The sequence below is a fragment of the Natrix helvetica genome (genome assembly GCF_964273705.1).
Source record: "Natrix helvetica genome assembly, chromosome: 13".
Lineage (NCBI taxonomy): Eukaryota > Metazoa > Chordata > Lepidosauria > Squamata > Natricidae > Natrix > Natrix helvetica.
The window spans coordinates 1,162,980-1,185,920 of NC_138557.1; the positions used below are offsets into that span (position 1 = coordinate 1,162,980).

The 22,941-nt window shown below is 48.6% G+C and overlaps 1 protein-coding gene across 1 annotated transcript in view; it reads right to left on the bottom strand.

Moving 5' to 3' along the window:
* The window catches only part of MYO15A (myosin XVA), a gene marked incomplete at its 5' end in the record, with an annotated part of 46,418 nt that overhangs the window by 1,741 nt on the left and 21,736 nt on the right, over positions 1–22,941 (bottom strand). The window contains 33 exons of the mRNA XM_081965485.1: positions 208–341; positions 1,052–1,185; positions 1,449–1,573; positions 1,933–2,093; positions 2,936–3,032; positions 3,575–3,652; positions 3,864–3,958; positions 5,057–5,187; positions 6,171–6,253; positions 6,683–6,756; positions 7,645–7,717; positions 7,913–7,982; positions 8,406–8,542; positions 9,300–9,505; positions 9,966–10,040; positions 11,508–11,619; positions 11,815–11,956; positions 12,235–12,353; positions 12,603–12,718; positions 13,631–13,706; positions 14,275–14,334; positions 14,745–14,866; positions 15,131–15,242; positions 15,840–15,948; positions 16,514–16,652; positions 17,759–17,861; positions 18,481–18,542; positions 19,200–19,368; positions 19,653–19,744; positions 20,293–20,405; positions 21,170–21,358; positions 21,837–21,909; positions 22,750–22,928. Coding sequence (XP_081821611.1) covers positions 208–341; positions 1,052–1,185; positions 1,449–1,573; positions 1,933–2,093; positions 2,936–3,032; positions 3,575–3,652; positions 3,864–3,958; positions 5,057–5,187; positions 6,171–6,253; positions 6,683–6,756; positions 7,645–7,717; positions 7,913–7,982; positions 8,406–8,542; positions 9,300–9,505; positions 9,966–10,040; positions 11,508–11,619; positions 11,815–11,956; positions 12,235–12,353; positions 12,603–12,718; positions 13,631–13,706; positions 14,275–14,334; positions 14,745–14,866; positions 15,131–15,242; positions 15,840–15,948; positions 16,514–16,652; positions 17,759–17,861; positions 18,481–18,542; positions 19,200–19,368; positions 19,653–19,744; positions 20,293–20,405; positions 21,170–21,358; positions 21,837–21,909; positions 22,750–22,928 — 3,760 coding nt within the window. The remainder of the gene's footprint in view (positions 1–207; positions 342–1,051; positions 1,186–1,448; positions 1,574–1,932; positions 2,094–2,935; positions 3,033–3,574; positions 3,653–3,863; positions 3,959–5,056; positions 5,188–6,170; positions 6,254–6,682; positions 6,757–7,644; positions 7,718–7,912; positions 7,983–8,405; positions 8,543–9,299; positions 9,506–9,965; positions 10,041–11,507; positions 11,620–11,814; positions 11,957–12,234; positions 12,354–12,602; positions 12,719–13,630; positions 13,707–14,274; positions 14,335–14,744; positions 14,867–15,130; positions 15,243–15,839; positions 15,949–16,513; positions 16,653–17,758; positions 17,862–18,480; positions 18,543–19,199; positions 19,369–19,652; positions 19,745–20,292; positions 20,406–21,169; positions 21,359–21,836; positions 21,910–22,749; positions 22,929–22,941) is intronic.

Here is a 22,941-nt window from a genome sequence, read left to right on the forward strand (position 1 = left end):
GAGGCTGCAGATGAGATCCTGCATATTTTGAGGCGGAGAACCCATCGTTTTTATTATCCTGCAGGATCACCTGTGGGTAAACCACTTGCAGGGTTTCCCCCCAGGAGTGGCACAGAGGTCCAAGCTTCCTTTCCGTAGCAGAAAGCAAGCAAACAAATGATCTGAACAGAAGAAAACCCTTTGAGATGTCAAACACCCAACACCTACGTGAGTTTCCTTGTGGAGAAAATTCAGCCCATTCTGGTTCACTGCCAGGATACAAGGCGAAATGATGGTGTTGTTGCTGCAACTCTGGATGTAGAAGAATGAAGACCCAAACATGGGGAAAGCACTCAGGAGCCCTGCAATGGACGGAGGCCAACCATCAGCTCAAGGAAGGGGGTCTGGAACAGGAGGCCACAAAGAACAAGGACGGGACCCACATAGAAGGTGGTTGTGGACTGCTCTTCCGTGCAAACTTGGGGAATTCATAATCTTCAGTGGTGTGAGGGTTACTCATTTGGAAGAAATTAAAATTACTAGAGGATTGCATCTCTTAAACCAGGAATGTGCAGCCTTGGCTATTCCAAGACTTGTGGACTGAATGGCTGGAGAATTCTGGGAGTTGAAATCCACAAGTCTTCAAGTGGCCAAGATTGGTTATTCCCATCCCTAAATCATGAATAAGACATCAAGAACTTCTTAGTGAGTGAACATCGCACTCATACTCTTGATATTCATTGCAGGAGATAATTATTTCTTCCGTAAGTCATCATCTCCTGGAAGCCTCTGGTCACCGCTTTCCAAAACAATCAAGGGACCCACAAATCCAGGCAGTCAAGAAGGGCTCCTTCTCACTTGACTGTCATCCAACCCTACTTGTGTTTTTATTGTGCAGCTGCCAGAGAATCCGGGAGATTAAGCAACTGAGAACTCTTGAAGCGAGAAACACAGGGTTAAGTTGCACTGCAGGTGTTTTCTTTTGGCCAACCAGCATTCTTGCAGCTTCATTCCAGAAGGTTGGCTGCTCTGCCCCCCCCCTTTCTGGCCCCTTGGAAGGAGAAGGCCTTACCTAAGAATTGGGCCCGAGCTTGGTGGGCGCTCAAGGCTTGTGCTTGATGCATGAAGGGGGCCACCATGTCCAGCCATGCCTGAGCCTTCTGCAGATGGTAGAACTGGGGCGGGATGTAGTCCTGAATTTCCCTTCTTGGAGGAGAAGCAGAAGGATTGGGTGAGAAATCACAGACAGCTGAGGAAACAGGGGCACGAGGAGCTAAAGGGAAGTTCTCCACCAAGCCAAGGAGAGAGAGAAGGACAATCCCAAGGGTGGTGCTACAGCCTCACACCCAGGAGGTGATGACCGTCCCACCCAGTCTTTGCCCACTCAGCCCTGAGTCCCAGGAGTCAGCCTCCCTCTTGCCTGCGGCACTAGCCTTCTCCAAACATCACCGTACTCCAAAGGCACCTACAAGGCTGCCTGGCCCTTCACCCAGAGCTGCAGAGCAGCCAGTTTGGAGATTTGCTGGAACTGTTGGTCACTTGGCTTTGCAGAAGATGAGATGTTGAAGAGGCCTTTCAGATAGTCAGGTAGTACCTGCGAGAGAGACATCAAGGGACACCATCACTGCCAGGAAGCAGCCTTCACTCAACCTGAGACCCCCGCAAGATCGAGTTCGATGGAGGTGACAGAAGGTGACGTTGAGCCCCCTTGGAGAAGGCCAGCTTGCAAGAGGTTGTGTTCTGCAACACAAACTGTTTGGTATATTTTAGCCTTTTGATACTGTATAGTTTTTGTATTATTGTATTGTAGGATGTTTCAGCATTTTACTGTATTTCCATGCAGTTAGTATAACTAACGAAAACAGGTTTGAGTTAAGAAAGGGTGCTTGAGTCTTCCCAGGACCGAACCAAATCTTGAGTTTTTCCTCCCAACGTTTCCTCAAAGGGTCTCACCTGGTTGTAATGCATGGTGACGTAGAGCTCGTTGTCAAATTTCAGCGGCTGGGCCCAAATCACACGCCGGTACCAGAACATGTAGCCGCTGTCCACGTTCTCCATCTCCAGGGTGACATCCAGGATGTACTCCCGCCTGTCCAAAGGCCGGACGTTCTGATCTGGGATGTGGAAACGGAGAGAATCAATTTTTTGAAGCAGCCTACACAACCGGGGGCCATGAAGTGAGAAGCTCCCCTTTGCCAATGGATGGGCCAGCTGATTCTCTGCAACTCCACACACAAGACCAAGTATCTGGTGAAGGAAACATCTCCGTTTCTCCTGCTTAAACCAAGAGAAGGAGGGCCACGTCTTTTGGCTTTTAGTAGATCCCAAACATTGGAGTTAAGGTGGATTACACAAACAGACAAGAAAAGTTCATCAGTGATTCCAATGAATGAACTCTGTGGTACCCAACCAAGAATGAGAATTTGGGCTCACCTGATTAAACATCACATTAACCATTTCTATAAATTTTCCTGAGAATTATACATAGAAAAGGATGCAGCAGCTTCTCAGATGGAGAAGCACCCCCCCCCCGCCCCAGAATTAGGAGCCTAAGACAGAGGTCAGCAACCTTAAACACTCAAAGAGCCACAAAGACCCTAACTGGAACCCCCCCCCATTGAATTCTGAAGCCGATCGAAAGTCCAGTTCCTCCACCATCGAGTCTCCTCCTAGCGCGGCGTCCTTTTCCTCTACCTGTCCTAACTGAAAGGCCCATCCATTGTGGAGCCGACCGGCAACAGGGAGCCGCAGCCGAGGGATGAAAGAGCCACTTGCAGCTCCAGAGCCACAGATGCTGATCCCTGGCCTAAGGAAAACTGGCAAGTCATTATGAGACGCTGGATAGCTTTGTAGCATGGATGCAGCTGGACATCCGAAAGTCCACAGAAAGGAAGGTGACTTACTTCTCGAAGCCTGGATAAGGGAAATCACCTCCCTTCTAACCTCATCAACTCACTTTTACTAGAGACAGCAAAAAGGATGTATTCCCTGAAGGCTTCAGGCTGGTGCAGACCCATTTCGAAGCAAATCTCTTCTATGACATCCTGGGCCACCTAGAAACACGAATGGACAGGAAGTTGCACCAAGGGGAATTGCGAATGCCTCGCAACAGGTCTGAATGCGCAAGATGCAACTTTCGGAACTGCGCAGAATTTTTCTGACAGACGAATGTTCGGTCTATGTATTTGTAGAGGACAGTGTGAGAAGAAATGTCGGAGAAAAAGAGAGAACAAATGTTGTTAGCCTGACTTTGTGGGGGAAATTGGCAGAGGATCTGTCTTTGGGAAAACTAACAGAGTGGATTTGGCCCATTTTGGCTGAAAGTGCATTTTGAGCATAAAAGTTTTAAGAGGAACTTTAAGTTTGTTTCTTGAAAAGATAGGTAGGGTTTTCTGGAGTAAGCTCTGGAAACAAACTCCTGCAGAGGAAAGAGGAAAGATATTATATTCTGCAAGATTTCATGCTGGGCTGGCTGGTGCATTGTTGACACTTGAAACATGTTTGTACACTAAGCATGAGTTTCGTGTACAAACACTCCCTCTCTGTTTGCTGGCTGCATCAGATCAGGGGAAGGAGGCTGTTTTTTGGCACTCACTGAGCAAGTCTTGATTTTGAGGTGCCTTTCGATCCCTCCTGGAAGGAGAAAGAGCTGGCGCTTGGAGCTTCTTCCAGCCTGAGGAGGAGCAGGAGAAGGAGGAGGAGGAGGCGGAAGAATAGCATGGCAGAAAGCAAAATTATTAGGGATGGGAAAGTGGGTGCTATGGAGGCACCTTGCTTGCCCATCTCTTTCAGCCCATAGCCAAGCTATCATCCCTCTCTAGGTGACTCCTTTCCAGCTGATCCCTCCTTCCCTCCCTCCCTTCTTTCTCTTGTCAAGAACTCACCACCAAGGCTTGGAGCTCCACAGCACTAGGAAACTCACAGCGTCCCCCAAACTTGAAAGTCTTCACCAAATTCTGCTCGCAGGCCTTGGCGATGCCTGATGGAGGTTAAGGAAGAGAAGCAGAGAGGCAAACATTCTCAATCACCCACAGAGAAGTCCCACTCGTGAGAGTCACTCTTCCCACTCCAACCCAGATGGGCCTGCCTGTCCACATTTGCTGCCCTCTGTGGAACTTAGATTGGAGTGGGACACTGAGCCCTGAAAAGCAAGACCAGTTGGGGGCCGTTTTCCTGCTTGATTCACTCCCCAGCCTTCCATGGTTGAGAACCTCCCAAGCTCCAGATTTTCTCCAATGGCAGCAGCGTTCCTCTCCGGCCGAAGAGAGGTGCTGATGGGCTGGAATCCTGGCCCAGCTGGAAGTCAAGCGAGGGGTCATCCATCTTTGCCAATCCCCTCTGTCCCACCGGGGAGAGTTTAATGAGAAAATAACCCATGTGGCCCAGCAGGCTTCCTTCCAGCCGTAGACAGAGCAGATGGATATTCATTTTCACGTTTTAGCAATTGGAGAGCAAGTACGTTTGATTGATGAATCTTGGCTTAAGCCCTGTCAGTTTTCTTCCTCTAACAGCTAGATTTTAACACCTGCCTTGTCCTAGGAATCGAAGCATTTAATTCACTTTACTTCCCTCCAGGGAGGCAATGTTTTACATGGACGAGAGGAGGAGAGGTTTCCACAATTGCCAATGCAAATATGTTTGATTATTATTTTTAATAACTCCATTGTTACAAATGATAAAACCCAAACCCTAAAAGACTCCAGTTTGATCCTTTGAAATGGGAGATTAGAGCTTTGACTGGGCAGAGGGCCAGGGGACAAACCCCCAGCATTTCCTCAACACATCCACTATTGTCTCTTGTAGCTGTTTTTTCAATTTTTAAAAAAAGTTAAAAGGTGAGCCTATGTGTAAATTAGTGGGTAAGGGTCTCCAGTCCTCTAATCGTCCTTGTTGCTTTTCCCTGCACGCTTTCTAGAGGCTTTTTTACATCGTGGCGACCAAAACTGGAGGGTGGCCTTACCAAGGCATTATAAAGCGGTATTATCCATGTGATTGTGTTTCTACTGTTAATGCAGCCCGAGTTGAAATCATTTTGGGCCACATTGGGAGCCTTTCGTGGAAAGTTCCAGCAGCTCACCTTGAAAATGCAAACCAGGGTGGGCAGATACGTCCTGGAGGAACTGTAGAAGGTAGGGCTTGAAGACTTCGGAGCATCTATAGTAGCCACTCAGGATGTACAGAAGCCTCCATCCTTTGGGGCAGCTGTCCCTAGGTCAAAGGAGACAGTGATGTGAAAGCCCAGCTGGATCTTGGGGAAGCTCTACCCATAACCAGAGGTAGGAGCAGGACTGACTCAGGCAGTGGTTCTCCTGGCCTCTCTTGGGACCCCAGAGCTAATCCAAGGACTCCCTTTCATCCGCCTTCAGCTGCTGGCTTGGAACATTAGGAGTCTGTGTTTCTGCCTTCCCCCAGAAAGAGAAGAAGGGTGTCAGGCCTACAGCCATCTTTTCTTTTGGGTCTTTGGCCTGCCACACTTTCTATTATTCTTCTATGCATTTTGTTTTGTGGGAAAATGGGAGGGGGAAATTGTACGGAGTTAGATGATAGGTAGCCATAACAACATTCTTTCTAGAAAGCCAAGGTCATCTTTTATTTTTGCACCTCTGCACCTGACCGGAACTGGATGGGTGGAAGCTGCCAGCGTGGCAGTGGGAGATTGGACCATGGGATGGACTTGTGGGTGTGGGGGCAAGATCTTGAAATTTCAACTGGGTGGGGAAAACCAGGAAGCTTTCAGATTCGGGTTTTCCCAGATGTGCCAACATGGCTCTCTTCATAAATTGGACCTTTGAGGAATCCTTTGCCTCGGACTCTTACTTTCTTTTGGATGATATTTGGAACCCTGACAAAGGGGTCCCTTCCTCCTCCTGAGAAGCCCCAACTGGGAGAAGCTTCCCCCCAAACAGCTCTATCTCCAAACTCCCTTGGGCTGAGAAGTATTCTTCTCTGTCCCTTGACTGCCCAAGGGACTAAAGGTGAGTTATACAAGGTGGGTACATCCACACTTGACTATTATCCACTGCAGCTTGCTCCAACATGGTGTCCTTGGAATATGAGCTACTTCAACTCCCATACTCCTGAGCCAGCAGGCCTGGAAATCCAGGAGAGTTGAAATACAACTCAGCTGGAGAACTCTAGGGAGGGGGACACTGGACTCCGGAAAGCCATGAAAGATTGAAGAGTTGGCTTACGTCTTGCTGCTGATGTTGTCCGTGATCTGTTTGAGGATCTGGCAAAAGACTTCATCCCTGATGACCTCGTGGTCTCCACAAAGCTGGAGAAGAAGCAGGAAGAGAGCATGGGAAGAAGGAGTCTCTTCCCACCCACCCCCATAATTAGTCAACCACTGATTCTCCCCAAAACCTCACCTAGAAAGGTTTGGCCAGTTAGGACACCCTGGCCTGAGACCACATAGAGTCCAAACAACCTCTACAGAAGGGACAGGCCACCCTTGTTGGCAATGTGCTCCCTACCTCCCATTTTTGCAGGATCCTAAACTCCCCCAAACACAAAACTACAGAAATTTGGCAGCAAAACACTGGATTTCAGAAAACTCTGAAGATGTACACTTGACTTTAAAAAGTGCCTTCACCTTTCAACTGCACCCCCTCAACTAAAAAAAAGCACACTGTCAGAAACTGGAACATGTCCATCATGTGCTCTACAAGGTTTAATAACAAGCCAACACTGGAAAGAAGATTACCTTCAACAAAGCATAGACCACATCCAGCTCAGATTGTCCTTTGAGTGGAAGGTCGCCCATAAACCTCATCACAGCTGGGGGGACACAAAAGAAACACAAACACACACACACACCTTTCAATTGGGATTATCTCTTCAACCACTCCTACCTTCCTTAGGTACAGATGTCATCAAACAATCATTATTGTTTTGACTTGGCATGAATGAACCAATCCATTGTTGTTTGCCCATCCTACGGCATGGTTAGCATTATGGCTGAACATTTAGTTTGCGAAGCTTTGCAATAATTACAGAATGAGATCATTTTCCTAATTTACACGAGAAATCCACTCAGCAGCAAAGCAGTCACAGATCGTTGGCTGACTTCTCCAAGCCTGGATTAGCTGGAGAAGAGATGGAAGACAACTTTTCCAAGACTGCTCTCCTTTGGAACAGTGCTGGAACCATTGTTTTCTCTCTCCAAAGCTTTGCAGATGAAAACAACCACCATAACCAAATCAGTCACAGAGCTTAAATCACTCATTGCTGTTTTGACGTGCAAAGCATTTGTATGGAAGCAACTTGTTCCAAAACTTGGACTGCTCATGCCGCTGTCATAAGCCAACCAGAAAATACTAGACTACAGAAATGAATAGGTTAACACTAAAGATAAAGGACAAAGAAGACACACAATATTTTTTAACATGAGATTTGTTTTATCAACGGTTAGACAATAGAAGTAGAAATTAGAAGTTGGAAGATTATTACTAGGTATAAATGAATACTATTATTATTACTATTAAACCAACCCAGACAATACACTGTTTACTAAGCACTTACGTATGTTAAAGAAAAATGTATAAATTATATATACATACATACATACATACATACATACATACATACATACATACATCCTCACGGCTCAGGGTGCCAATGTCTTCCTAGGAGAGGTGGGCACCTTGGTACGAGAGAAGGACTCACCCTGGAAGGATTCTGCTGCTATTTTGTTCAGGCTGCTGTTGGTGAATCCAATGAGTGACTCCTGGATGGGACACTGGAAAGCCAGGAAGGGGGAGGGGGGAAAGTGAGATGATCAGTTGAGTGCGGGATTCACACTCCTTGGAGGAAGCCACGTGTGGAAATAAGTGGGCAAGATAAAGCTGGCTGGGGAATTCTGGGAGCTGAAGTTCACAAGTCTTAAAGTGACCAAGTTTGGAGACCCCTGCCTTAAGGAAATCATCAGGGTTACCTTGGTGTATTTCAGAATATCCTCCACCACAGTCTTAGATTCGACACCCTTCTTCCATTTCGGCTTGTCCCTGAAATCATAAAGTCAATAAAACATTAAAGTAGGAATCCCCTGTGTGTTGGGGGGCAGGGAGGATTCCAACTGTAGGATGCCCATCTTCAAAAACTTGACCAGAAATAAATAAAAATCCCTTTTCTCTGGTGAACACGTCAGATATTTGACTTCTTGGTATGCTGCTGGGATCAAAACTCATTTCTGGTTATGAAAGATCCTCTCTATCTCTCACTTTGTTTGCTTCCACCCCCCCCCCCCTTGGCTTTCCTCTGGCACCTCCCATGCCTCCTCAAAGAATATCAGGGATTTCATAAATATGGGGCATTCGTGGGAGATGGTGGCATCCTGGAATTGCTTCGTCCTCTCCCTTCAGCTGCTTCTTTCATCTTTCTTTCAGCTACTGTTTCTGCCACACTTCCCCTTCTCTGCCATCACTCACGTCTTTGCCTTCTGCCCTTCTCGGAAATACTTCCTGGCAAACTCCAGCATGGTGAAAGGGCCTCCTTGGGGTCTGATCTCAGGGGGCTTCTGAACTTCTTCCCAGCTCTCCAAATATTCCTCGCCCACTGGGGAAACCTGTCGGAGAGAAGAGAGCAAAAGTGAACCCACAATGGTTTCCAATGGAGCTTCTCTGCCAACCTTCAAAGATGCAACTAATGCATTGGCACAGTACCATTGTGCCCACTCAGGAAATGGGTTCTTTGGGGTGTGTTGGGTGAAATCCCCCACACTTACAATGACTGCATGGATGAGACCGCTAGTCAAGTCGAGATCCCTTGTTGACTCAATGAAAGAGGTCCGTATAGTTTTTTCTCCAGCCATGAGGACACCATTCCCCCCCCTCCAAAGCTTTGCAGATAGCAATAGCATTAGATTTATTTACCGCTTCACAGTGATTTACAGCCCTCCCTAAGCGGTTTACAGAGTCAGCCTGTTGGCCCCAACAATCTGGGTCCTCATTTTACCCACCTCGGAAGGACAGAAGGACGAGTCAACCTGGAGCCGGTCAGAATCGAACTGCTGGCAGTGGGCAGAGTCAGCCTGCAATACTGCATTCTAATCTTTGCACCATCATGGCTCCAGATGTAAACAATAACCATAACTAAATCAATCATAGAGCTTGAATCATTCACCACTGTTTTGACGTGTGAGGCATTTGGACAAAAGCGATCTGTTCCAGGACTTGGCTAGTCCTGTCTCAGGACATACTGCTATGATAAACCAGCCATGTTCAACCAAGGAATAACAGGACCCATAAGCCTGCTCCTGCCTCCTTCCTTTGAATCCCGCCTCCTGCCACACAAGGACATTCACACCTCCACAAGCGACTTGCCTCAACCTTCCTGTCCAGCTCCTGAGCCACAGCTGCTGATGCCACAGCCACGGCCACCGAGGCTGGACCAGCCACTGAGGCTTGCTTGTTGTTGGGGTTCTCCTTCTTCTCCGTGGGCAGCTGTGTGAAATCTGGGGCTGCCACCGGTTGGACGCAGCTAGAGGGGAAGAGCCCCGACTTCCCATAGATGGCACCAAACTTCCAGCCTATCCAAGGAATAAGAGATGCTCAGGACCATTGTCAAGAGATCTTCCCTCTTGATGGTCTTCCAACCACCTTCTCCCAAGGAAGAGGAGGAGTGGGTTTCACAGAGATCTGTCTAATCAGTTTCCAGCCCCCTTTTCTCTAGGACAGTAATCTCCAACCTTGGCAACTTTCAAGACCTGTGGACTTCAACTCCAGAATTCCTGGCTCAGGAATTCTGGGAGTTGAAGTTCTCAGGTCATAAAGGGGCCATATTCGCCCATTCCTGCTCCAGGTCATTGTTGATTAGGTCTATTTGGACCTAGGAAGTTCTAAACATCTCCAAACAAGGATTGAGTTTGCTCAAGGGGGGGGGGGGAGACATCAAACACCAGCATGCAACTGAAAGGTGGAAGATGTTGAAGAAGAGGAATCTGGAAGAGAGCAGAGCGTTGCACTCCAAACCATGCCAAGGCCACCCACCAAAATCCAGGGTGCCTTTTTTGACCTCTTCCAGGAGAATCACTTTCTTCCTCACCACGCAGCCGTAATAGCGGTCTGTAGGTGGGAGAAGCACAGGGGTGTCAGAAGGAGCCCAAGAAGGCTTCCACGCAAAGTGGCCAACAGTCATAATCCAATTTGCGATCAGCAGTGACGATGCTCCGTTTTGCATTCCTTCTTTTTGCAAAAGACGTTTTTGTTTCCATTTTCTCTTATCGTGAACACAGACAGCTGGCATTATAAAAAGTTTAATCTGTTGTAAAACGTGTCTCCCTTCCTGGAGATCTCATTAAGTCTCCCTCTGTTATCGCTATTTCCATTTAAATCTTTTGCATCTTCTCTCGTGTCTTTTCCATTTACTATTTTGCTGAGTAAATGGTCTTTTCCTAATGGCTTCGTCTGGCATTTGTATGTAGGGGCTGTTATTCTGATTGTTTCCCCCAAAAATGTTTTCAATTTCTTTTCACAGTCTTCCCTGATTGATTCCTTTTGCAGCAAAGATTCATTTCACCTCCCTCTCTAGGGTTCAAGTCCCCTTTATATGCATCAGAGGGAAATTGCATTAATTCTTGATGCTTTGCCTTCACAGGCTCCCTTGGAATTCATTTATCACCCTTTCCAAGCTGCTGGAAGGTGTTCGGGTCAATAGCGCATTGGAAAATCTGGAATGTCCTTTCATGGTCTGTTAGCTGTCAAGATGGCTCGGTGTGCAAACTCCCTTTTCACCCTCAAAAGTGCTGGGAAAGAATCACATTTGCAGATAGCAAAGCCAGGATGACGGCGGCCGAATGGAAAGTCAAAAGGAGCAAGGAATGCTTGTTGGCTACTTGGGGGAGCTCCAGTTGTTACCCCAGATTCAAGGCTGACATTCAGTGATAGGCAAACTGTCCGTCATAACCCCCTCTGCTGTTCGTGCACCCAACCTGTGTTTTGTTCCTCGGGAGGCCACATTTCTAAACGATGGTTAGAACACACCGAATCAGACGTTCCAGAACGTCAGGAGAATCGGAGCATCTGGGCCATGAATATCAACGCAAGGACAGGGTGACACCTGAAGACACCTGTCTCAACATCCTGAATGATGATTAATTCAACAAGCATTTGCCGGACACCTGGGCCTCTTTTGAGGAAGAAAAGGGTGGGTGGGAGGGGGCTCAACTTCGAAAGGCAGAGGTGGATTTTCCATTGCTCAGCAAAGGGGAATATTTGAGACATGAAGGAAACTGATCACCTTGGGGGGAACTTGCTAATCCCTACGTCTGCAAAGATTAAACCAAAGCGATGCTTTCGCTACCCTGCGTATATTTATTGCAGCTGCTGATATTATTTTCATGGTTTGTCTCCCAGTCGGCCAGATGTTTAGGCTGGACTTGGCATTTTGGTCCACCTATCGAGCCCTTCTCAAAGACCTGGGGTAAGTGGATAAAAATGCCAACTCCAGTCTAAATTTTATTATTATTTTCCTCCTGCTGCTGCTGCTGCATTACATTTCTGCTAAAATTCTTACCCCATTAGTTTTCTCACCTGGCTCCAGGCCCTCCATCGGTCGCAGGCAAATGATGTCTCCCTTGTGAAAACTCAGAAGGTTTTCAGCCTTGGTGATATGGTTCTTAATGGCAACCATATATTGTGAGTCCTACATTGTGAGAAAAAAAGACGCACAAGTGTTTGGTTCAAAATGGTGGACCGAGCAAAGCTGTCAAGCTGGTCCATTCTTCCCTGCAAGGAAGACCCCCCTGAGTGAATTTGGGGCTGTGAGATATTGGCCTCCACCTCTGCTCTTCCTTGCAGCCCCCTTCCCCAACCAAATCCCCCCTCCCCGAGGTCTTACCTTCTTGAGCTCCATGATGTAGTGGTCGATCAAAGCCTTTACCTGGACGGCTTTGGGGGAGAAGAGAATCAACTTCTCATGGACCAGGTTGAACTCCAACATGTTCTTTGAGGGGATGGTGACAAACAGGAGCTCACTGTAACTGGTGGTGGAGGGGGATGTGGAGAAGACAAAGGGGTCCCTTGGTTAATTGCTAATTGCAGCAGTTTGGTCTAGACCAGGGGGTCTCCAATCTTGGCAACTTTAAGCCCGGCGGACTTCAACTCCCAGAAAGCTGACTGGGGAATTCTGGGAATTGAAGTCCGTCGGGCTTAAAATTACCAAGGTTGGAGACCCTGGTCTAGAAGACCTCTGAGGTCCCTTCCAACTCTGTTCTTCTATTACTTCTCCTCTGGGCAGGTGTGTCCTGGCCTTACTCACCTGTAGCCTCGCAGCACCCGGACCTGCTCCCCAGGGAGACTGGCCCCTTTGACCAGTCGCAGGAGTTTAATCCCCATGTCAGAGACGGCCAAGATTTGCACTCCAGTGCCGACGCTGCCCTGAAGGGGGGGAGAGGGGTATGTGGGCAAGGCTGGACCCAGCACCCAAGAAAAGGAAAGTGGCCGCTTCAAGCAAGCCAAAAGGATTCTGGGTTCACATCACTGAAATGAGAGCTGCTGCTAAAATATATAAGAGTGTAAAATATCAACACAATGACTTAAGGCCATTCATTTAGTGACCGTTCAAAATTAATGTGCTAAAAGAAGTGCCCTCTCAACTGGTTGTGTGGACTGGGGGAAGTCTCTTACCGTAGCTGGAAAAAGGCGGGAGAAATACACCTCCCAATTCTCTCGGGCCACACGGATAATTTCCTTCTTGACGCTTTCATCGGCTACTGGACTGAAGGAGTCCAGCTTGTTTTCCGCTGTGGGGAGAAACCCAGGAGTGAAACTCGGCAGGTTCTGACAGGTTCTGGAGAACCGGTAGCGGAAATTTTGAGTAGTTTGGAGAACTGGCAAATGCCACCTCTGGCTGGCCCCAGAGTGGGGAGGGAATGGGGATTTTGCAGTATCCTTCCCCTGCCACGCCCACCAAGCCACGCCCACAGAACTGGCAGTAAAAAAAATTGAATGTCACCACTAGAGAAACCACACTGGTGTTCACAGAAGATTTTTGAAAGGGAAAAACTTGCACCAAACTCCTCTCTCATTCTGTCTTCTTTTAAAAGTTTGTGAGTTGAAAAGCTAAGACCTAAAGCTAAATGTTCAACCAGCAGGCACCGTCTCAGTCTCCAAAAGACCCAGATAGGCAGATAGGAGTGACGTCTAAGCAGTTCCCTTTATTGTGCTTCACCTAGAGACAGACTCTTGCCAGACTAAAGCAGACCCAGGGAACCATGAAGGAAGAGCTGCCTTCACCCTCTTTCTCTCACACAAAACTTGGCTGTCTCTTGTTCCTCTGGAATGCAGCCTGCCCTTGCTGGGAATCCAACTACATTCCACCACAACTGTACATCCAGCATCTTGTAGAGAGAAGAATATTTTCCCCACAATGGCCAGCCTAGTCTTTTTGGAAACAAGAAGGACTCTCAGCAAGAAGGGCAAACAGAGCTACATTTTCCTCTCTTTCATCAACCAGTGTCCAGAAGGAGACTGTTCCTGAGCACGATGCCTCTAATACGGCCCTGTTAAATAACTGCTGGCTGATAGAGACACTTAGAGACATCAATAGGTGCAGAAAAGATGTTCCAGCCACTAGTAGCTTTTGGACACTTTTCTAACCCAACATGGTAACATCTGAAGACCTTCCGCCCTCCCTTCCCCTCAACTGTGGTTACCAAAGAGAGCTTTCATGCGTAATTTCTCTTCCTCGGTGAGACGAATGCAGGCATCCGACAGAGTATCATTGAAGATCTGCAAAGCGACAAGATGAGAAGAAGTCTTGGTTGACCCTCGGAAAGGCCTTCACAACATAGATTTCATCCAAAGTGTAGAGAATATGATGAGCTCAATTTTTAATGTTTTCTGAGTTTGATGGTTTTCTGCAGGTTTTTTTAATTATTATCAATGCATGAGAAGTAACATTTTCTGGCTGTCTTTATTGGCGTGTGCTTAAACCCCAAATGCCTTGAGGAGTCACTTAGACTGGTAATGAAACATTTGGGGGGGGGGAACCACCCATCTTGGATAACAGTAAGAAGTCAACAGCATTTTGCTTATGGGAAACATTTAATTGGGAATTTCTACCTGATCATAAGCTGCCAGCAGACCTCAGCAGTCTGGGTGGCAAAGGAAGTTTAATAAACTAACTCAAATATAATAGAGTTCAATAGCATTGCATCACACCAAAGGGAAACATTCACCCTTAAATAACCTGCCCAGAGAGGAATTTGAGGTCCAAGGTAACTCGGGACGCACCTTCTCAAATGACCAATGGTTTAGAGAGCATCATTGGCAAAATTACATGCCAGAGGTCACTCACCTGCCGAAAAAGGAGATCCAGCAGAAGAGGGCTGCTGATAGTCTCCTTTGGGTAAAAAACCTGCAAGGAAAGAGGAAGATTCTGGGTGGGTGCAGGGCTACACCCAAAGGCCCCACCCAGCCCAGCATCTTGCTTATAATTAATGGCAACAGGGCACAATCACTAGAATATTTCTCTAAAATATTTGTCTGCCGCTCAAAGATAAAGTGCTACTGAATATGGAGGGTTGATCTAGCTACCAGAACTTATTAGCCATCTACAGACTTTCCTCACTCTTCTCCTCTTCCTCTTGCCTTAGGAGTTCCAGGATTAGAGGGACGTTGGATGCTTTCTTGGACTGCCCTGAGTTCTGGTCTGAGAAGCAACCATCAGATCTTTCCTCTGCTCTGTTTTTATAAAGTGTGACCATATTTCCCTGGTCACCCCGCAACCAGGAGAGGAAAACCGAGAGAGGGTCCCTAAAAACCTACCTCTTTCCTGAGATAGATCTTCCAGGAGACGTTGTGGTATCCATAAAACTCCTCGCTGCTTGGACCGTAAAGTTTTGTCTGGATCGTCTCATCCTCCGATGCCAACTCTCGGGAGATGGGAGCTGGATGGGAGAAAGCCAACTGTTCTTCCTCATCTTTCTAAAGAGCAAAAGGTACCCACCGGGCAGGAAGGTCCAGCCTATCTGGGGAAAGCAAACAGAGCCACCACAATATCTGACGTGCGTGGCTCTAATCATCCCAGTTAGTGCAGGAGGAAAAAAAACCCAGAGGTTGGTGTGGTAGATGGAGACACATCACCAAGCAAAAAAAGTTGGTTCTCGCAGGCCAGGAATCCAACCGGCAGAGAGAAGGGGACGATTGCTCACCTGAAGAAGCATCAGGCAAAGGTTGGGCCATGGCGGGGGGTTCAGCCACCTTGGCACTAGCCACTGGTCTCACCATCGCGACGATCTCTCTCGGTGCTGGCTCATGGACACCCTGCAAAGAAGCCATTTCACCCATTACCCAAAGGGGATCCAGCATTGTCCTTTGCAGATGCTCAACCTGGTTACCTGCTTCTCGTTTTTACCTTGCCTGAGAAACACCTGAGATCAGGGCCAGCCTTAAGTTTCAAGGCTCTTTGGCCAAGATGCTTTTCGAGTGCCCATCCTTATTCTAGGGGATCCAATTTCCACACGGACATTTCTCCTTTGTTTTCTCTCTCTCTCTCTCTCTGGCATCGCTGGGCAGAGCCGTCCCAAGGAAACGCTCAATTTCTCCTCCTTGCCACTCTTTTTCCAGTCGTTCAAAGGGTCAGTGAGCAAGCAGAAGCAACCCAAAATGGAAGGACTAGCAGGAGGCTCAGAGACCAGCTACCAGCTCCACATTTTGTGGTTAACAGACTTTCGGCTGCTCACTTCTCAAAGTTCCCTGCATTTATTTCTGGTTTGTGATATGGTTTTTGCTGGTCTCACCTGCCTCAACTTCCCTACCAGCAGCAGCCCCATGGAGCCACCCATGAGAAAGCCAATATTTTGGGAGGGATGGGGGGAGTTTCCAAGAAGTGGGTCTGATAGGCCAGGCACCTGGCCCTACCTGAAGGGGCTGCACAGGTATTCCCGTGGGTGCCATCCGTCTCTTTAGGATCATCAAGGCTTCTTCATGGGGATCCATTTTCTTCACAAAGACCTTCCCCCCTTCCTTCCTGAAAAGACAGGTGGGGTGTCAACTCCCAGTATTGTCATAGTAAGAGAAGGGGGGGTGGGGAAATGCATTCCATGCATATTGTCTGCAGAAATCGGATCTCAGATTACTGCAGCCGGCTTGGGAGGGGTGCACCTCATAGGGGAATGTGATTTATGACACAGACTGAGGGGAGGGAAGGAACAGGGGTAAAGTTCAGCTATAAATCAAACAAAGCTTAGACTTGACTGCGAAAAGAACTTGCCTAAATAAATGGCTAGCTTTGCATTGAAACTTGACTCGATACCCATGAATCAATTAGGGCATTTTTAGGAAACCTTACTACAGGGCAGATGGAAGTTTCCCAATCCAATCAATCAAAAACAGTCGTGTCCTTTCCCAACAAACCCCACCCTCCCAGAAAAGAACTGATGATCTGGAAGCAGTCCCTAGCCCCTGACGTTTACAGATATGCTGCCTCTAAATGTGGAAGCTTTGCATTATCAGGATGGGACGTAATCCCCCTTTTTTCAAATAAATATTTGGGGCGGGGAGAGAGGAAAGGCTGCCGGAGGACCCGATCTGACCTGACGGGCTCTGAAACACGCAAAGGTTGTTGGTATTGCTTGATAATATTCCGGATATTCTGCGTAGGCTCGGGATTGTGTTCCGAATTCAGCTTGGAGTGGTGGACAAGCCCTCCGGCCTGAGACGGGGAGCCAGACTCTGCACAGGGAGGCGGGAGGGAAACCAGAGTTAATGGATGCTTGGAACAAGGAAAGCTTGAATCCTCAAACCCAGATTGACAAACCGCAATCGTGGCTAGATGCCATAAAAGAGCCCTGGTGGCGTAGGGGTTAGAATGCAGGATTGCAGGCTGACTCTGCCCACTGCCAGGAGTTCGATCCTGACTGGCTCAAGGTTGACTCAACCTTCCATCCTCTGAGGTTGGTAAAATGAGGACCCGGATTGTTGGGGACGACGAGGACGAGAGGCTGACTCTGTAAACCGCTTAGAGAGGGCTGTAAAACCCTGCCAAGTGGTATATAAGTCTAAGTTCTATTAAGTCTAAGTGTATAGACGTTTAAAATGCTGTAGCCAAACAGGTTGACTGTTTGAGGGCTGATGCAAAAGGTCTTGTTCTTAGGTCTCCCAGAAGTTAGACCACAACCTCTCAACCCCTGTGAACCTGTCGGCACAACCTCTGTGTGCGATTAAACAGGCTTCTGTGCCTTGCACATGGCTTGTCTGCCACTGATGAGTGTTAACTTTCAACTTAGGCACTCAATAGCTATGTAGGTGTCTATCCCAATAGGTAGAGCCACCCGCCTCACAAAAAGCAACGCTGGGCAGCCTGCAACAATTGAATAAAACAAGAAATCTAAGAAGCGCAGATATCAAAAGGTCAAAATCCACACAAATGTTACCAAACCCTAAGCAAAGAGGGGAGAAGGATTGAAGCCATTCTTTTCTTCCGCGCCGTTTATTCTGCAACTGGCAGATTCTCTGGGGCTTCCTTACCTGGATTCTGAAGGGGGAGTCTTCGCCATGCAACTCCCGAAGGTGACGCAGATCCGTCCATCAGCCTTTTCCCAGCTTCCCTCTGCCAAAAGGAGAGGTGGACGGATGGAGAAATTCATTAGCAAACTGAGAATCATGCTTCTCCCAGTTTTGCAGGGATCTTGGCCTGTCTTCTCCAATCCAGGGCCCCTCCTCAAAATTCTACCTAACCCTCTGCCTACAGCTACCCAGTTGCCTTTGAGTGGTCTAGGGGAGCCCCAAAAGACCCCCCTCTGCCAGGCTATTTCCCCTCCACCCCCCATCCCCCAGACCTGGGCCATCGCTCCAGGACAGATCAGTGGATTGAAAGCCCGTCCTTGCCCGGAGGACTCGCAGCAGGAAAAGGCCCAGGGCAATGGCACTTGGGATGCCAGCCTGCAAGTGAAATGGATACAGAGGCTGCTTGGGAGGTGAGTATCCAGTGTCGGCAGCCTCGGGTCAGCTGAGAAGGGTATAAAGGCATCGGAAAAGGGGAAGGGATCGGCTTGTGGATGCAGCCTTGGCAGGTGCCCAGATGCCAACCAAAGCAGCTCCTGGCTTCCTCACCGATGGCCAAATTGGCAAAGGGCTGTTTGAGGATTAAGTCTGGTATGCCTTCCTCCCCCTCCTTATACTGAGGTGTGTCTCACATGGAAAGCAGGAGAGAATGAAATCTGTCTAGGATGCTGTATGCTGCTTTCCCAAAGTCCCAAAAGTGCTTTTTCAAAAAGGCAACTGGACTTTCTTGTTTTTATTTTTCCCTGAAAACGTTTTGCTTCTCATCCAAGAAACCACGAACTGAAGAAGCTTCTGGGATGAGAAGCGAAACGTTTTCAAGGGAAAAAAACCAAGGAAGTCCAGTTGCCTTTTGGAAAAAGCACCATTGGTGGATCCAACCATGACCTGGATGGTTGAGAATCTCCATAGATTTCTTTTCAGAAATGCACACCTCCCTCTACCCAGCACTTCTCTAAGGTACCTCTGCTTCAACTGGACAGTTCCTGCCTTTACTAACCAGGAAGGACTCTCGGTGTTTGCCATAAGCCAGCAGTGTCAACCCAGCCTCCTCCTTCTGTCCTGTGGAGAGGGAAGATGAAAACAGCCTTTTGAGTTTGCCAAAGAACGCTAGAAGGCTTGCAAAAACAGAGGACACCTTCCTGGCACTCAGAAATGCATGCATTTCCTCCCCGACCGGAATAAGATCCAGCTTGGGTGGCCCCCCGTCTCTGGAATTTTCTTCTTCGGCATTGTCCGCCTTTGCACGAACCATTTCTAGTCTAATAACATAACTTGGACCTGCTGTGTCTTATTCCGGCACTGATAGAATTTGATCGTGGATATTATTGTTACGGTTGTGATTCTGCGCTTCTACATGTTCCACAAAATGCCCTTGGAAGTCTGGCGCACTCTAAATGATGGCAGAGAAAGCCTTTTATCCTCCAACGAATATATCGACTAAGGCCGTGATCGTGAACTTATGGCACACGTGCCCAAATTGGCATGCGAAGCCATGTTGCCTGGCACACGCGGCCTTGCCTGTTTGTCTTCTGGGTTTCTGGGCTGCATATGTGCGCGATGATCAGCTGTCCTTCGTGTGTGCCGCAGTACCGAAAGCCGCCCTGCACATGTGTGCCGGCCAGCTGAATGTTGGGTGCACATGTGTGCCAGAACCCGGGAGTTTGGCTTTTCTGGAGCACGGCTTCAACAAGCGTGCATGCCCATTTCCACACGAACTTTTCGGCACTCGGTTGCCAAAAAGGTTCTCCACCACTGGACTAAGGCAATGTGGCTCGTACTCACCAGAGGTTTGAGGGACCACAGCAGTCTCATTGTCACCGTCACCGTGCCTAACATGACCACCGCCTTTCATCCTTCGTGAGATGGCCGCTGGCTTTTCTAGTTCCTGGGGGGGGGGGAGAAACCAAAGCGGCTTTTACGGACCCGTTTTCCCCTTCAGGACCCCCGAGGCCTGAGCCCACATGGGGTGGAAAAAAGGCTTTGAGCTGAGCTCCTTCATACGTTCTTAACCCATCTGATCTCCCTTCAATATGCTGGCAATGAAACATCTGCGTTTCCCCGGCTCTTGGAAAAACAGATTTCTAGGAGAAATAAGTTGCAAGCTACGCCGGGATGTCCCTTTTTTGAATCTGGGGGTGGGGTGGGGGGGGAGGGGAATGCTTGTCTTACCCCTTTCCCGTAAGACAGCACAGGATCAAAGAGGCTATCCAGATAGTGATCCAATCCTTTTTGGCTCCGGGGTTCACTGCAGGTATCTGAATCTGTTTCCAGTTGTTGTTTCAAGAAAGGAAAATGAAATAGAAATAAGATCAATTGCAAAGAGAAAAATGACATTTTCACCATTCGGATTGCTGGTAGAGAAGCGTTTTTCAAAACATGTCAGCAGCTGAAGGGGTGATACGTGGCATAAAACAATTCTGAAGTGTTTTGTGTGAATGCAACCAATGGGGCAGTGAGAAATGGGGGGGGGGGGTCCTTGGTGTTCTCTGAGCTTGGTCTTTTTCTTGCAGACTTTATTTCTGAGCTACAAATATTCTCCTTTAGTGAGAAAAACGCATCCTCTAATCCAATGTTTTCAACTTCACCTCTTTAAGATGGGTGGACTTCCAGAATTCCCCAGCCAGAATTGCTGGCTGGGGAATTCTGGAGGTTGAAGTCCACCCATCTTAAAGGGCCAAGGTTGAAAAACACTGCTCTAACACAGTTTAATAGACACACCACATTGGTGTGGCCCCAGTACTAGCCGAGAACTTGCAACGATTGATCCCATGCTCCGACACAAACCATAAGCCCCATCCCAGCCTCTCACCATGGCTGCAATATCCCTCGGAGTCTGGCAGGTGGGCAGAGGCCACAGTGGGGGCCTTCATCAGTGGGGGAGGAGGAACCCTTCCATCTGAATCCAAACCACGTTGGAAAACTCTAAGAAGCAGAAGGAGAAGAGCAGCAGGAGGAAAAGACCAAAGTCAACCTTGACATCGATACAGTCCAGAACTGGTCTACGATATCTAAGGGGAACCTCTTTCGCAGTCTAGGAAAAAAATCATTGTCCCATCCAGGGCCAAGACCATAGAAGACGGAAGATTCCACAGCCATCCCAATTCCAAGACTGGGGTCTCCCATCGATGGGGTAACACCACTGTGAGGCCTGCAATTACATTCCTTTTTAGGATCTTTGGCCTGCCACACTCTCTCTTATTTCATTATGCTGTTTCATTAATGTAGTAATTGGGAGGGGGAATAGAAAGGAGTAGAATTGTGGAGTGTGTTGTTGTCATTCCTTTCTAGAAGCCCAAGGTAATCTTTTGTCTCCGCATCTCTGCATCTGACCGGAACTAGATGGGTGGAAATGCCAGCGTGGCTGAAGAAGATTGGACCATGTGATGGATTTATGGGTGTGGGGATAAGATCATGAACTTTCAACTGGGTGGAATCCCAGGAAGCAAATCAGATGTGGGACTCCACAGTTTGTTGCCAACATGTCTGTCTTATTAAATTGGAACTTTAAGGATAGCTCTGTCTTGGGCTCTGATTTAATTCTGCGTGATGTTTGGAACGCTGACAACCACCCCATGTTGGTCATTTTCTTCTTCCTTGGGAAGCCCCCTGAACCAATGAAAGCTCTTGAACACTACCCTTTCCAAACAGAAAAGTGCAACCTAAGGAAGGGCCATGAGGCCACCTACAATTTGCCACCAGTGTATTTCTCTGGGTCTTCAGAGGCAAGGATGAAGTAGGACTTCTGCTTGGGGAAACCACGGATCAGCTCCAGATCAGATATCAGATCCAAGACATAGTCGTGGCCAGCCAGCTCGGCCCACTGGGTACCATCCTTCATGGTGACGGACCAGCCTCGCCATCCATCTGTAAGACCCCTGAGAAGGAACATAGGGGCTTAGCCACTCTAGGTCCTCCTGGGAGGAGGGGAGACCAGAGGTGGGTTCCTACCGGTTCGGACCGGTTTGGTAGTGGCATGCTGGCATGGGTCAAAGAACCACAATGACCCAGGCTGGCCACGCCCCTGAACCGGTTCCCCAGTTGCCATCGTTGCCGCCACCATCTTTTTCTGGAGTTCTGCACATGAACTGCACATGTGCACACAGCGTGCATCCAGTGCACGCATGAGCGAACTGGCAGCAACACCGGCCAGAACCCACCCCTGGGGGAGACCCACATAGAGCAGCTGGACTCTGTGGCTGAAGGTGGATGAGATAAGAGCCTCCAAGGAGCTTCTCAACAGCTCCTTGCCTCTAGCTTCCAGTACTTGGAGAGCTGGAAGGGGCCACTCAAAAGCAACCCACCCGCTCTTCCTCCATCCCCCTGCCCATATCCCCCACGGCCCGTCTCTCCTACCTGTATTTCAACACACTTTCAGCAAGGCCTTCCCCTGTGGTCCAGGAATGGACAGGGCAAGAATAATGATCTCCTGTTGGAAAGAAAAGCCCAAGTCACTCACTCTGATGGATGTCCCTCCTGGTGCCTTATTTTGTCTTTCCTTTCCACGCAGAACAACAGGAAACCCAGAGGAGCTAATTCTACTTTCTTGGAAAGGTTGCATGAACCGAATCTTGCAAGTCTGAAAGTATGAACCTCCCGCAGTCTCTTTTATAGGCTGAGAAGTTAGAGAGATCCTTTCTGAGTGTCTCTCCCTGCCAATTGTGCAGCTGTGGGCTCCGTCCTCTGTTATGCGATAATTGCCTAGGCCAGTGATGGCGAACCTTTTTCACCTCGGGTGCCAAAAGCACACGCGTGCCCACCCCCATAATTCAATGCCTCCTGCACTGTGCCCCCTGTGCATTCGAGCATGACGCCCCCTGCTGCCCTGCACATGTGGCACAGCTTTCTTGGAGCCTGGGAAGGGTGAAAGCAGCCTCCCTTGACCCCTGGAGGACCACCGGAGACCGGAAACGGCCCATTTTCTGACTTCCGGTTTGCGCATTGGGAAGCCTCTGGAGGGTGAAAAATGTCCAAAAATCAAGGCAGAAAATCAGCTGGCCAGTGCGCTGGAGCTGACAGGGCAACGCCTCGTGTGCCCTCGGCTCCTCCATAGGTTTGCCATCACAGTCCTAGGTGATATCTTTCCCCCGAGATCATTTTTACAGATCTGAACGCAGTTTCCTGCGAGTAGAAACGTGTTTCTTTATCCATTCAGCTTGGGGCCTTCCCTGCTGTGGGTGTTTCTCTAGCCCGCTCCCGGGTTCTACAGAAGGGGGCTCCTCGACTGCCTATCGATTCCCAACCCGCCCTGCGGTTTCCCTTAACTCACCATTGAAGCAATAGACATCCAGGGCCATGTTCACTCTGTCCCGGCTGGCTGTCCACTCCAGCAGGGTGGGTGGATATGCTCGGGCGGCCTCCCCGCCATCCTGATCCCTTGCCATGGCTTGCATGAGCTTGTGTTGGCACACGGGTTTATAGCCGTCAAAGGCATAGTCCGAAACAAACCTGGTTGGGTGGG